Source organism: Anabrus simplex, chromosome 4, assembly GCF_040414725.1.
Source record: "Anabrus simplex isolate iqAnaSimp1 chromosome 4, ASM4041472v1, whole genome shotgun sequence".
Taxonomy (NCBI): Eukaryota; Metazoa; Arthropoda; class Insecta; order Orthoptera; family Tettigoniidae; genus Anabrus; species Anabrus simplex.
Window position 1 is genome coordinate 227420622 of NC_090268.1, and position 15867 is coordinate 227436488.

General features: G+C 38.7%; 1 protein-coding gene across 2 annotated transcripts in view; it reads right to left on the reverse strand.

Annotated features, from left to right (window-relative positions):
- The window catches only part of LOC136871798 (FAD-dependent oxidoreductase domain-containing protein 1), an 89773-nt gene that overhangs the window by 22576 nt on the left and 51330 nt on the right, over nt 1-15867 (reverse strand). For both annotated transcript variants that reach the window (XM_067145396.2, XM_067145397.2), the window contains exons 4-5: nt 12842-13004; nt 12610-12755 (exon numbers count right to left, since the gene is read on the reverse strand). In XM_067145396.2, the coding sequence (XP_067001497.2) occupies nt 12610-12755; nt 12842-13004 (309 nt within the window). The remainder of the gene's footprint in view (nt 1-12609; nt 12756-12841; nt 13005-15867) is intronic.

Below are 15867 nucleotides of genomic sequence, written 5' to 3' on the forward strand. Positions count from 1 at the left end.
ACCACCCCACTTCCACATTACAGTTCGCCAACACCTCAACAACATCTTTCCCAGGTGCTGGATAGGATGCGGAGGCCCTGTTGCATGGCCTCCTAGATCACCGGACTTAAACCTCCTGGATTTTTACCTCTGGGGACATCTGAAAAGCGTTGTGTATGCTGAACCAGTTCCTGATGTGCAGACCCTTCAACAGTGTGTTCACGACGCCTGTGACGCTATTCGGCGAGAGACTGGAAGGTGCGAAAGAGTGAGGCAATCCATGATGCGACGTCTGAACGCAAGCATTGCAACCCACGGAGGCCACTTTGAATATCTGCTGTGATATGGATGTGATTCAGCTATGTACTGTGTTCCGGGACTATTTGTTGTCGTTGCACGCACACCGTCCATTTCCGGACACATGTTCCTCCATTTTCAGTCAGGAATCAGTCCCTGCAGTTTGTCGATTTTATTAAAGTTCACCCTGTAGACACTTTAAGGCATAAACAGGTTCCAGGAAGTACATTCCTGGATCATTAATGGACAAGGCGAGTGTATATGTGAGGACTTACAGAAGCCAGAAGTATTCAGTCATCAGTACAAAGGAGTATATAACAGTTTTTGCATATAAGGATAATGTCCAGATAGAGGAAGTGATTAATACTGGCAAATTACTGAAATTTACCTATGACATTAAAGATGCTGTATTTACAAAAAGATACAAAAGTTGAAAGCTAGAAAAGCAGCTGGGATTGCTAAGATTTCTGGGGTTAGTTTAAAGGCTATGGGTTGGGATATAGTGCCATATCTGAAATACCTACTTATTTGATTACTGTTTGCATGAAGGAGCAATACCAAATGAATGGAGAGTTGCAATAGTAGCTCCAGTGTACAAGGGAGAGGATGATAAACTTAAAAGTGGATAATTAAAGGCCAGTCAGCTTGACATGTTGTTTGAAAGCTCTGAGAAAGGATTGTTTCTGATTATATTAGACATGCTTGCAAAATTACTGACTGGTTTGATAGAAGGCAGTTCGGGTTTAGGAATGGTTATTCCAGCGAGGCTCAACTTGTAGGATTCAAGCAAGATACAGCAGATATTTTAGATTCAGGAGGTTGAATGGACTATACTGCTATTGACCTATCCAAGGCTTTTGATACGGTAGATCATAGGAGATGACTGACGAAACTGAGGACTATTGGGCTAACAAAAGAGTGGTTGAATGGGTGGTTACATTTCTAGAAAAGAGACTCACGGAATCACAGTAGGTGACGTGTTATCTGATCATGAGCGGTAAGGGCCGCTGTGGTTACGGCGCAATATATTGCGTGTCGGAATTTGAAGTAATATATCTTCGTAACTGTATGTTTTTGGACAACAATTGAAAAACGGATAGCTCCCTACATCTGTTGGCTATATTTTGAAGTCGTTAGGTTATTGTTATCACCACGGGGAGTGCTGGAAATGAAATGTTTTTAAGCTTTAGCGAGTCAATTGCAAACAGTTGAACATGGCTGCGCGAAGACGAGCTGACTTACTTACAAGCGACGATACAGTTCGTGAAATTCTTATGAATACTGAAAGTGATTGTTCAGTATTTGAAGACAGTGATGAAGACGATGTAGGATGTATATCTGGAAATAATTCAAGTGGTGAAGACTTAAATGAAAGTGAGGATGAGGTCTTACAGCCACCACATCCGAAGCGAACAAACGTAAATAAAGCGCCTAGTAATTACAGAGTTTGGGAAGACGAGACTATAACTAACCAATTCACGCCAACTGCTTTAGCTTAGATGGCAGTAAACCAGGAATTCAGAATGTTTCACTGACGAAAAATTCTTCAGAAATTGACATTTTCAAAAAATTGTTGTCCGCCTCTGGTGTAGTGGTTAGTGTGATAAGCTGCCAGCCCTAGAGGCCTGGGTTCGATTCCCGGCTCTGCCACGAATTTTGAAAAGTGGTACGAGGGCTGGAACGGGGTCCACTCAACCTCGGAAGGTCAACTGAGTAGAGGTGGGTTCGATTCCCACCTCAGCCATCCTGGAAGTGGTTTTCTGTGGTTTTCCCACTTCTCCTCCAGGCAAATGCCGGGATGGTACCTAACTTAAGGCCATGGCCGCTTCCTTGCCTATCCTTTCCAATCTTCCTATCCCCCACCAAGGCCCCTGTTCAGCATAGCAAGTGAGGCCTCCTGGGCGAGGTACTGGTCACTCTCCCCAGTTGTACCCCCCAACCCAATGTTTCATGCTCCAGGACACTGCCCTTGAGGTGGTAGAGGTGGGGTCCAGCGTTGAGTCCGAGGGGAAAACCAACCCTGCAGTGTAAGCAGATAAGTAAGCAAGTAAAAAATTGTTCCCTGTGCCTTGTTTTGAGGATTATCATACCAAAACACATTACTAAAATGATGTTTCACAATTTGTGTGCTCATACTAGTTGTTTGATGTCTTGTTAACATACTATGTTAAATTCATTTGCTTCATTAAAATATAATGCCTCTTGAGGGTTGTTTTGCAAACATGTGCAATAACCTAAATTTTGGGGTGTGCAGTGCACTAAGAAACCTAACTCTCAAAGGATTATGAGAGCGGTCCCACAGGGCAGTATTATTGGACCTTTATGTTTTCTTATATATATATAAATGCTATCAGTAAAGAATTGGAATCACAGACAAGGCTATTTGCAGATGATGTCATACTGTATAGAGCAGAGATTCTCAACTATTATGAGATTGTACCCCTCACTCAGGGCTAAAAGTTCAACGTACCCCCACAAAAAATCCCTAAATGGTAGATTTAAAAATAAAAGTACCTGGCTAATTGTTGAGGCATTTTCAATTTTTTTATAAACCATTATTTTAAATACCCATCATAAATAAGACAAGACTGTAAAATTAAATACATTTTTATAACACATCACAGGAAATTTAAGAGTTTGTGTCTGTATCAAGTATAATACAATGATAATAAAGTAATAGAGGATACCCTGTTTGTATGAACGTTTCACAAAATGCTCGATTTTAGCCTCAATATTAAAATAAATAAGGATGACATTTTTTCAAATTCTGGAATTCAGACATTGCGAACCATCAGAATTTCGATGGAATGGGTATGCCGGCATGGCGTAACACAGTTTTCTGATGTACCGCAGTCCAGGTGAAACTTTCAAGCGCAGTGTGGTTCCATATATACATAATTAACGTTCTTATTTGTTTCCATATTTTGATTCTTCTTAATTTTTTCCCTGAAGGCTGCTTGCATACCCCCACTAAAAGTCACAGGTGTACCCCTAGGGATATGCATACTGCAGTTTGAGAACCACTGGTATAGAGTATAGTAAATACATTACAGGATTGTGAGCACCTACAAACATACCCAGAGATGCAACTGAAATTTAGCTATCTCAATCGGAAGCCATATTTTTGGTCATGCTAGCCCAGGGTGCCTTTGCTGGCGGGACGTAGTGTTTACAGTGCACTATGTCTTCTGGAATGGGCTAGAGCAATTTTGTTAATTTCATTGATCTGTCTCAGCTTTATCCTTGGCTTTGACAAAATGAAAGTGACTGAGGTATGAGTGATGCTAGTAATGCCATTCCTTCTGCAGCCAGTCCCTGCTATGAATGCTGTGAAAATATTGCTCATAGGGTCAGTTGGTGCAAGCATTTCAGTGGGCTTGGCAGACTGATATGTAATAGCAACTTCTGGCTTGGTGAGAAAAGCAACGGGAAACTACCTCACTCCTCATTTCCCTAGTACGCCTCTTCAGTGATGCCTAGGCCATCTACGACAGCTAATGGCGGAGCTGTTAAAGATCCAACCAGCCTTCGGGCTTAGGACTAAACATATGCTAGCCCAGGAGGGCATATATAGCAAGTGGAGAAGCAATTTTCCTCTAGTACGTCAGCACTGCATTGTGCTTATCACATCTATAGCTTGCAGTGGTGTCGCTACCGGTGTGCTAACTGGCCAGTCTTGGGAAAGTGCAGTATCCAACTGAAGAACCCATGCCGGACTGGGGCGAAACACTGGTAATGTTTTACAATTGAGTTTCCTGAACTTTATTTAGCTTAATTGGAAGCCATATTTTTGGTCAAAAGATGAATTTATTTGCAGTGTTAAAAAGGAAGTCAAAACATAATTCCAAAGTACCTAGCTTGTAAGTAGGTGCCTATTAGGTTATTCTGTTTACCATATTAGTTTATAATACCAATATAGTTGGTCTGTTATTGGACATTATTCTAATTTTTCCAGCTAACTGATTCCTGGTTGCCAGCGTTTTGCCCCAGTGTGCCAAGTTGGGCTCGTCAGTTGGTAAATAGCACACTCACGAAGACGCATGGCTAGTGTATACCGTGGAGGCCACTGTGTAGGCACCGTGGAGGCCACTGCGTAGGCTACTTGGAGCCACCAACTTGGCATACTGGGGTGAAACGCTGGCAACCAGGAATGAGTTAGCTGGAAAATTTGTAATGTCCAATAATGGACCTATATTGGTATTATAAATTTACTCATTCGGAACAAATATTTCAAGTTCCCTATGGGAATCAACAACTTTATCATCTGATGGCCAGGCAGGCATCAATTTTTGAAAATGAGACAAGGTCTCTCAGTGCACTGGCACTGCTGGTGGCTCCAAGTAGCCTACGCAGTGGCTTCCACGAATTACACTAGCCATGCGTCTTGGTGGGTGTGCTATTTACCAATTGATGAGCCCAACTTGGCACACTGGGGCGAAACGCTGGCAACCAGGAATGAGTTAGCTGGAAAATGTATAATGTCCAATAATGGACCAACTATATTGGTATTATAAATTTACTCATTTGGAAGAAATATTTCAGGCTCCCTACGGGAATCAACATCTTTATCATATTAGTTTAATCGATCGGTATTTTTTGTAATTAGTTGACATTCAACAATTAATTAAACTCAGCTCTCTAGCCTACCCGCCTGGCTGAGTGGCTCAGACGGTTGAGGCCTGGTCTTCTGAACCCAAATTGGCAGGTTCAATCGTGGCTCAGTCTGGTGATATTTGAAAGTGCTCAAATACGTCAGCTTCATGTCAGTAGATTTACTGGCACGTGAAAGAACTCCTGCGGGACTAAATTCCAGTACCTCGGCATCTCCGAAAACCATAAAAGTAGTTAGTGGGACGTAAAGCCAATAACATTATTATCTAGCCTACCCTACGACTATGAGTCATGCTCATGAACGCTCGAAATTGTCTGTTTTATATTGGGAAGAACCGCTCGGGATTCTCTTAGTTCATACATCGCATCACAGCACAATATTTCAATAATCAAATCACAAGATCACCGGTGTACGTGGACAGAGAGTAAGTGAGCCGACTGATTCAATAACTTAAATTTAAAAAATGTTTAATCAGAAAACCAGTGGGCTAATGTACATCTTGGGTAGCCTATACAAAATATGACAATTCAAAAAATCATCGCGTTTAGGTTCGCGTAGCTATGACCTTGCATTCGGGGGTTGGTGGGTTCGGATCCTACCGACGTCAGCCGTTAAGATGGTTTTCCGTTGTTTCCCAGTTTCATACCAGGCAAATGTTGGTGCTGTACCTTAATAAAGGCCATAGTCACTTCCTTTCCACTTCTAGTCCATTCCTATCTCATTGTCGCCATAAGACCTATCTGTGTCGGTACAACGTAAAGCAACTTACTTGATTTATATTTAACATGCAGGCTACTTATTGCGGACACAGGTATTTTTACATCTAATTCGGTATATATAATAGAGTTGAGACTTTCAGAGAACTGTGGAAAACCATAAAGTAATGTGTAAAATTTGAGATATATAAATTATTCTTATTATTAACTATGGAAGTTTCGTGTTGTAATATGCTTGTACAGTATTGCACAAGTACCTATTTTTTCCCGAATTTCAATTTTTAACTTATTTATTTTGTATTATGCACTTGCCGAGATTATAATGAAATTTCCAAGTTCTATGAAATCATTTACGAAAAGACTATGCAAACAATTGATTGGGAATCTCCCACCTACGTGACAGCTCTAAATGCAGATCATTGATGATTGTGTGTACAAATATTTTTCATCTAACTCTATAAACGTATTTAATGGAGTTGTCACTGTCAGGGGAAGGCTCTGTAACATCAAAACTTGATGTGAAGGAAGTTGCTGCAGGAGGATCGAGAATCTGAAAGCTAGATGCCGCACAGGAAAACAGTTCAAAGACCAGATGGCAGCAGCAAGCATTGAATATTGTTGCTGCTGCCTCATCAGTACACACTACGCAGATGAAATAAGATCGATGACTCTAATCAGCTGTGAATTGGCTCACTGTAACGATTCAGTAACATGAATGGAATCAAATGAAGCGATTCAGTAAAATGAATCGAATATCCTATCACTAGTGGGTGGTGCATGCAGTTCTTTCACTTAACCCTACTATTGTTCTTGTTGTGTCAATATGGTAGGTAACTGTAGAGACAGATTGAAAAATAAGCGAGTGCAGGGTTTTAAAGGTGAACGAGTTTCTTATTCAATAAGGATTCATATTTTGCTTTAAATATGAAGTCATATACCATTGTACAATTTCTTAGTTTCTGAGTTGTAAGGGAATTCCATGTAAGCTGTGGAAGGAGTAGGTTTGATGATGTCACAATTAAAAAAAAAACCAGAGCAGTAATATTATAACATTCAGCTAATAAGCCTGCCTGTCTTCATGCTTCGAGTCTTCATGATCTGACTCTGTGGTTAGCTGTTCAAGCCCTGGTGGTGGAAAAATATTCACCAGAATGTTTGCCAGCGAGGTAGAAGAGGTGATGTACAATTCCTAATCACAAGATTGCATGTCAAATGCTTAGGCTCAGTTCAAAACCTCTTCATCGTGTTCATATGGACTGAGGTCATATGGCCCATTGATGAGAATCTATCAGATGGGGACGTTAAATCTTGAGCAGATCGCTTGATGTTAATCGAGAGAGTAGGTTATGAGCCAACACTAGATTTCACCCTCTCCCTACATCACTATCATCAAACAACAGTCATCACAATGAACATAAACATATATATGAGCCGATTGCAGAAACTGTATTTAGACGATGTCTATGGTTAAACAATGCCTAAGTATGGCTGCCGCATTGCAGAGATGTTATCTAACACTTAGACACTGTCTAAAACTGATCTTCAACCGGTCATGTTTAAACACTGCCGAGAGCACTGTTTAACCTCAAATGAGAGGAGTGAATCACAATCAGAGGTTACGTACCATGAAACATGTAATTTGTATTATCATGTTGAGACTATTCCGGGAAGAAAAGTTAGTCTGATGGCCTCTCTGTGGGTCGCCCACTGCTAAATTGCAGTAATTCGTTTGACATATATAGGGGGATAGATCTTAAAATAAGGTTTCGCTTTTCGAGAGACTTGTTTCTTGAGACTGACATTTTTTTCTTTTTTGCTAATTGTTTTACGTCGCACCGACACAGATAGGTCTTATGGCGACGATGAGACAGGAAAGGCCTAGGAATGGGAAGGAAGCGGCCGTGGTCTTAATTAAGGTACAGCCCCAGCATTTGTCTGGTGTGAAAATGGGAAACCACGGAAAACCATCTTCAGGGCTGCCGACAGTGGGGTTCGAACCCACTATCTCCCGGATGCGAGCTCACAGCTGCGCGCCCCTAACCGCATGGCCAACTCGCCCGGTGAGACTGACATAGGGACAGTCCGGTAATTGTCAACTTGAATACAATTCTTGGCAACCGATATATTTTATTATATACATGGGGTAATTTCCATGGAATTATAGGTCACTTCGGCTACATACATATCAGAATTACATGTCCTGATCGTCAGAGGGCTGTCACATACATCAAACAGGCGATATTCACTTATATTTACTGCCAAGTAAACACACATAATAGTGAAAACTAAAAAGTAGGTTGTATGGGTTTCAGGCAACTATCAGATAAGAAAAGGCAAGTGGTGGTGATTATTGTTTAAAGAAGACTGAGGAAGAAAAGCCGTGACCATAATAACAGCCCTAGTAATTGCTTGGTGTAAAAACAGCGAAACTACGGAAAACAATCCTCAGGGCTGCCGTTGATGAGTTGTTATTTTTTATTTATTTTTTTTTTGCTAGTTGCTTTACGTCGCATCGACACAGATAGGTCTTGTGGCGACGATGGGACAGAGAAGGGCTAGGAGTGGGAAGGAAGCGGCCGTGGCCTTAATTAAGGTACAGCCCCAGCATTTGCCTGGTGTGAAAATGGGAAACCACGGAAAACCATTTTCAGGGCTGCCGACAGTAGGGTTCGAACCTACTATCTCCCGAATACTGGATACTGGCCGCATTTAAGCGACTGCAGCTATCGAGCTCGGTATGATGAGTTTCGAACCTACGATCTCCAGAATGCAAGCTACATCTATATGGCCTGTACAACATACTCGGTTACACATTACTATTGTTTCATCTTCCCTTCGTCGAAGCTACCGTATTTACGAGTAGATTACACTCACTGTAACAACGCTATAATCATTCTTTTGCTAGGGGCTTTACGTCGCACCGACACAGATAGGTCTTATGGCGACGATGGGATAGGAAAGGCCTAGGAGTTGGAAGGAAGCTGCCGTGGCCTTAATTAAGGTACAGCCCCAGCATTTGCCTGGTGTGAAAATGGGAAACCACGGAAAACCATCTTCAGGGCTGCCGATAGTGGAATTCGAACCTACTATCTCCCGGATGCAAGCTCACAGCCGCGCGCCTCTACGCGCACGGCCAACTCGCCCGGTACGCTATAATCAAAGCTACACTTGCCCATACGGTGGCGTGACGGTTAGTATCGATAATATTATGAGATTTAATTTCCACCGAAAGCGATACTCTTATATGCGGGCAAGTCATGCTCCTGCTTTGCCATATTTGAGTAATGTGTAGGAAGACAAACAGCTGACTGGCGTTTGGTGTGCGCACCAATGAATTTCATTGGTCGCAACAAGCAAAAAGTTGCAAGAAAGATACTTCTATCTCCATTCTCAAACCAATATTGAAATTCTAAGCGATGTCTAGTTATACATCGACTATGCAATGGAATTACAAGTTGTCCATTTCATGACCGTATCGATGTTTAATCAAGAAGTAAGTATAAATAACCACCTAAACGATACTTTATTAATGCCTCAGGCAAAATTGAATAATTATTAAAACTTACAGGACATGTTTCGACCACTTAGTGGTCCTCTTCAGCTGTATAAATAAAGAACTGAAAAGAAAAACATTATGACAATAAGCACAAATAAAAGTTCTTTGGAGACTCCTTTGATAAAAATGGAGGTCATCAGAATAGGTCATCTTGCCTCTCGTTCTTGTTTGGAAAATATGTTTATTCTGCGCTGTCTAGAGGGTCTGTCTTTGAGCGCGACCTGGTGAAGTAACGATGTGATACAGTTTGACAGTTCATGGAAAGCTCTACAAACAACAACACGAAACATAGATTCTTTAGTCATAATAAAGCTAATAAACTTAAAGATGACGAATTCCAGGAATCGGGTATTTATAAGCTGACTTGTGCTCAATGTAAAAAAACTTACGTGGGACAATCTGGAAGGAACTTCTCAATTAGATATCAAGAACATGTCAATGCTGAAAGATACAAAAGATTCTCTGCCATGGGATCCCATATGAAAGAGTCCAACCACAAATTCACTAATATAAAACAGGACCTTCAAATTATCTGTATGATTAATAAAGGTAATCTTATGAACAACCTGGAAACCATCCACATCGTTCTTGATAAATTGGAAAACGGTGAAGAGAATCTGAACGAAAACAACGAGCACAAAAACATCTTATATGAGAATATTAGCAAATACTTAGAATGGGTAGACATGAAACAGACTAGACGAACAAGAGATATAATCAAACACGACATCGCAGAAGCACAGCCCAATCTACCTCCTCCCTCGCATGTTATTTTAGATGACGATAAAACCCTTCTTACTTCTTATGCAATGGAAGTTAATAAACTTAACCATGATAGGTAATATTGTGTTTGGTCAGTATTGACTGGTCTGAATGTATAATATAACTATTTATAATAGTTTATTTAAATCCGGCTTGATCAATACACTCATTAAATGAAAGAAACATTATTAATTAAACCATACATGTTTCGGGAAATCTCAACCATTCCCTTCATCAGTGTTTAGATCAAAGAATAACACAATATGACACAATCTTTTGTTTTACAATTTGAAGGAGTATTGTGTCCCAATACATCATATCAAAGAGTAAAGAGAACTTATGAAATATTATAAAAATGATCAATACATACAATTTTGGTTGAACTGAATGAGAACACTATACAAATTTAGGATCTTCAAGTTTTTCTTCTTTTCTTCTTCTTTTTGTTCCTTAAATGATTATATGCTAGCCTAAACAGTGGGTTATCTTCTGTACTTTTCTCATTTAAACTTGATTCAGAATTACATTTTTGTGTAAGGTAAATTTCTAAATTTTCCAAAACATTCATAAGTTTTCCCTTTTTGGTCGAATGTAATAATTTCATGTCATTGGAAATGTCTGTAAATTTATGATTCATTTCAACCATATGTTCTCCCATTGCCGAATATCTTTTATGTTTGACCGCATTAACGTGTTCTTTGTACCTTATAGCCAAACTTCTTCCGGACTGTCCTATGTATCATTGTTTACATGTTTGGCATGTTAATTTGTAAATTCCTGATTTATTAAATATACATTTATTCTCTATTTTATCTGAATTGAAAATTATCTTATTAGTATTATTATCCGTTTTGTATGTGACATTGATGTTCTTTTTCCTGAAAATTTTAGCCAGTTGATAAGAGTGCTTATTTCGAAAAGTTAGAACTACGAATTTCTTTTTCTCTTTTCGCTCTTTAATTAAAGTTGTTTTAGGTTCATTTTTCACTTTATTTATCATTCTATTAATAAATCTGTTGGAATATCCGTTGCTATGAGCGATTTGATGGATTATATTTATCTCTCTATCATGATTCTTCTTAGACATAGGTATGTTCATAGCTCTATTAATTAAACTGTAAAATGTTGCCTTTTTATGTTGACCTGGATGATTGGAGTCATTTCTGATAATAGTATCTGTTTGAGTAGCTTTTCTGAAAATTTGAAAATCAAAATGACCAGAATTTCTAGTAACTGTCAAATCTAAATAATTTAAAGTCCTATCATTTTCAGATTCCATCGTAAAATGCACTTGTCTATCCAAAGTATTTAAATACTGTAATATACCATCAGGTTTAACCTTTTGTTCATCGATAATAACAAATATATCATCGACGTATCTCAACCCTGTAATCAATCCATCTATTTTATCCACTATTTTATTATATTCCATGTAATCCATGAATATGTTAGCTAAAATACCTGAAGCCGGCGAACCCGTTGCTAGGCCTTTAGACTGTTTGTAAATTTTGTTGTCAAAAACAAAATAGTTATTTTCCAAAGTAAATTCTAGTAATGTTAAAAATACTTCAATTTCCACCTTGCTTAATTTGCTGTGTTGCATTAAATTCTTTCTTACTATTTTTATAGTATCTACAATAGGAACGTTGGAGTACATATCTTTGATATCCAAACTATGTATCGTGTAGTAGTCTGTTAGCTCAATGTTTTAAATTCTGTTACAAAAGTCAATAGTATTAATTAGGTGCGACTGGCTATAAAACTTATAGTGTTCTTTTAAAAATATTTGTATGAATTTGGCCATCTTGTATACTGGACTATTTCTGAAATTAACTATTGGTCTAATAGGAATTTCTTGTTTATGAATTTTCGGTAGTGCCTTTAAAGTAGGTATTTCTGGGTTCATGTTAATTAAACAGTTAGTATCTTTGGAGTCTAATAAAAAATTTATGTTATTGAGAATTTGTTTAAGTTTTTTCTGCATAGAAATCAATTCAAAATTATTGCTAGTTAGAAAATTCTTAGTCTTTTCAATATAATCCTGTCTTCCTATCAGTACAATAGTATTACCTTTATCAGCTTTTGTCACAACAATATTATTATTATCTATCTTATTCTTCAATAATTTGATATTCTTATTCAACTCCTCATTGTTCTCTACCGTATGTTCTATCATATTGGATAATGTTCTACTAACTTCGTATCTAAGAGGAACTTGTTCATCAACTGGTAGGTTAGCTATGGCTACTTCAGTTTCAGCTATTAATTTAACAAGATCTTTTCTATTACTATAATTCTCCTTTTCCCAATTGAATTTAGGCCCCTTACTTAAAATGTTAATTTCATTACTATCAAATTGAACTTGAGTTAGATTTCTAAGAGGTTCAAAAAACTTGTGTTCATTGTCACTCAGAATAGATGTTGTTTAGGTAGACATTGTCTAAGGCTTAAAACTAGTAATCGTTTCTGCAATTGGCCCATACACTCGTGTAATGATATTCGCCTCTGAGGCAAGGAATAACTAACTAACCAAACGTGGAGTGCTAGTAAGTCACAACTGGAAACCACAGGCAATGGACACGTATCCAAGTGTTGGGCAATGGAACACACATGTGTTCAACTAATATGCTAAGATATAGTCACTCATGAAGCAATGTTAGAGTGCCAGCTCAGCATCATTATCTCACCTTGGTTCCACTGGCAGGGGAATGCTGAGGAATCCAGGACCACTGCCAATTCTGGCCATTTTAGCAACATCTGTAGAAAAAGCACCAGCAGCAATTACAGCTATACCAAATTTAATGGAATGAATTTCTCCAGTCTGAGTTCGAACCTAAAATGCCAAAAAATACAACAATGTTAGTACATAACAAAATACCTATATAACAACTGTACGCAATATTTGATTAAATTACGTACTAACAACTTATCTACTGCTTCATAGCTTCCGGGTTCCACACCACTTATAAACATGTCTCTCATTTCCTTGAACTCAAACCCAACAGCCTCAGCATCAATATATTCTGTTCCAAGACTAATGGCCTTTCTCTTAAATGCATGTAACAATGCCCAAGGATCAAGCCTGAAAATCAAATACAAAAGAGAAATTACAATATATAAACATATTATAACATATAATATAATCAAAAGAAAGTAGTCTGAATGGGAAAAATGTATTTTCACACACTTTTTTACTTTTTATTGGAATTCATTGTTCTTCTGTGTGCTGTATCAGGTCTCCCTGATACCAATTTGGTAAGTTAACGTCTGTCAACAGCTCTTCTAAAAATCTGTTCTGCTGACCGAACTCCTGTCCAGTCCTTGATGTTGTCTAACCATGATATTCTCTTACTTCCAGGTCCACAGTGACCATCCACTTGATCCTAAAGTATAATTTGATTTTTCTCCCCTCAGTAAGTGACCACGACAAGATTTTTCCAACATTTCACTTTCTCAAAAGTTCACACCTTGCATTAGCTCGTAAAAGGACTTTGACTGTCTGGCCAGTTAAATCTGCTATGGTAATGGAGTAAACCATATAGCCAGTGTCTACACGCCGAGAGTTGGGTGGCAGTAAATAGCCTGACCCACTATAAGGACCAATGCCTACAGGCGGAGGAGTCCTTATAGAAGGGAAATGGGCCCTTAGTGGAGGAAATGCCACTGAAACCCCATATCAACTGTAGCATCTGTACTCCAGAGGAGCGGCTACAAAAGTCGTCTTTTCTGCATGTTAGGAGCGGCCTACAAGTTTCGGCTGACAGTAGCTCTAAAATGCCTTTGGGAGTGGCGAACTCATTGTAATAAAAGCCCATATGTTGACAAGTGTACTGAAGCCTTGGAAAATACTAGGGCATTCCCCACAAGCAACGTGCAGTTCTTGTGATGCTGGAAGAAATTTGAGAATTGGGCGACCAGCAACCAAATACATCAATGTAGTGACACTAACAGGGAAAGTGGAAGAAATTGTAGATTTTATGGTTGACAAAGATATAGCACTGCTGGGAATCAGTGAGACCAAATGGAGAGGAAAAGGTGAGAGGAAACTAAAGAAAGGACACACCTTGTACTATATTGGAGGAAGAGAAGCCAAAAATGGTGTAGGTCTCATAATTAGAAAAGACCTAAAGGAATACCTAGAATTGGTGGAAAAAATAAATGACAGGTTGATTAAGGTTAGACTGAGACTTGAAATTGGTGTTACAGATATAATTCAAGGGTATGCTCCACAAACAGGAAATACAGATACGGATCTAGATGATCATAGGAGACATGAATGCCCAAGTAGGTCAGGAAAGAAAATGGGATGAAGAGATTATAGAACCATTTGGATATGGGAAGAGAAACAAGGCTGGAGATATTTTGGTGAACTTTTATAGAAGAAATGAGCTGATTGTTAGTAACACATGGTTTCAAAATAAAAACAGTCAGAAGATAACAAGATATAGCTGGGATAACAAAATTAAAACTCTGACAGATTACATTTTGGTTGACAAAGATAACAGGAAAATGTTGGTAGATGTAACAAACAGCCCTCCCATGTAAATCTTTTGAAGGAGATCACAGAGTTGTGATAGCTAAGTTAAGATGGAAAAGATATTAAAGATGACTGAGATTAGGCAGAGAAAGCTAAGGGTGTGGAAATTGCAGGAGAAGGAAATAAACAAAGAGTTCCAGACACACATTAAAACAAGTATACCTGAAGAAGACATCGGGAGGGTCGAAGAAGAAAGGGTGTATTTTAAAACAGTCATGGTAGAGCTGCAGAAAAAACCTGTGGAAGAGTATCAGGAAGGAAGAAAGATCAAGAAACGCCCTGGTGGAATGACAGAGTAAAAGATATATTTAAACAAAAGACACAAGCTTTGAAAAAATGGCTGAGAAACAGAACAACATAATGCAAAACAGAATACAGGCACTGCAAGAAGGAGAGCTCCAAGGTGGTTCAAGAAGAGAAAAAGAAATTCTGGCAAAAATTCACTGAATCTCTGCAAGAAAATATGACTGGAAGCATAAAGATCTTATTCCAGTGGGTAAAACAGAAGAAAAACTCAGGTGAAAGTGCTAACTTCATTAAAAATGAACAGGAAGAAGTGATGACACAGAAGCAGGATATGTTGCAGAGGTGAGGAAAATACTTTGAACAGCTTTACAACGCGCAAAATACCTTGGTACAAGGAGAAATCGAAGAACCAGATTTAGTGCAGATGGAAGATAATGAAACGAGGTGTCCATGCCAGAGACTGAGGGGCCACTAAAAGGATGAAATGAGGCAAGACAGCTGGAATTGACGAGATCACCATAGAAACGATAATAGCAGCAGGAGCAATTGGCCTACAGTGGTTGTATAGACTTCAGGGAATTGCACAGGGTAGTATAACTGGTCCATTACTTTTTTTAATATAAGCAATTACGATTTAGGGAACAATATAACCGAAAAAATAAGACTGTATGCAGACGACATAACTGTTTATACGGAAATAAATAACACTGAGGATTGTTCAGAATTACAAAGGGACCTTGAGAGTATCCAACAATGGGTTGAAGAGAATAATATGAAGGTTATTGGAGGCATATCAACTGTTACAACATTTACAAACAGGAGCTTTAAAACTGAATTTAAATATATTTTGGATGAGGTAATTATCCCAAAAGATGGCAAGTGCAAATACTTAGGTGTGAGATTTGAAAGTAATTTGCACTGGAAAGGTCATGTTGATGACATTGTTGGGAAAACATACAGATCGTTACATGTCTAAATGAGGATACTTAAAGGATGCAACAAAGAATTAAAAGAGAAAAGTTACATAAGTACGGTTCGCCCATTATTGGAATATGCAAACAGTGTTTGGGATCCTCACCAGGAATACCTAATAAAAGAAATAGATGGTGTGCAGAGGAAAGCAGCAAGATTTGTAACAGGGGATTTCAGGAGAAAAAGTAGT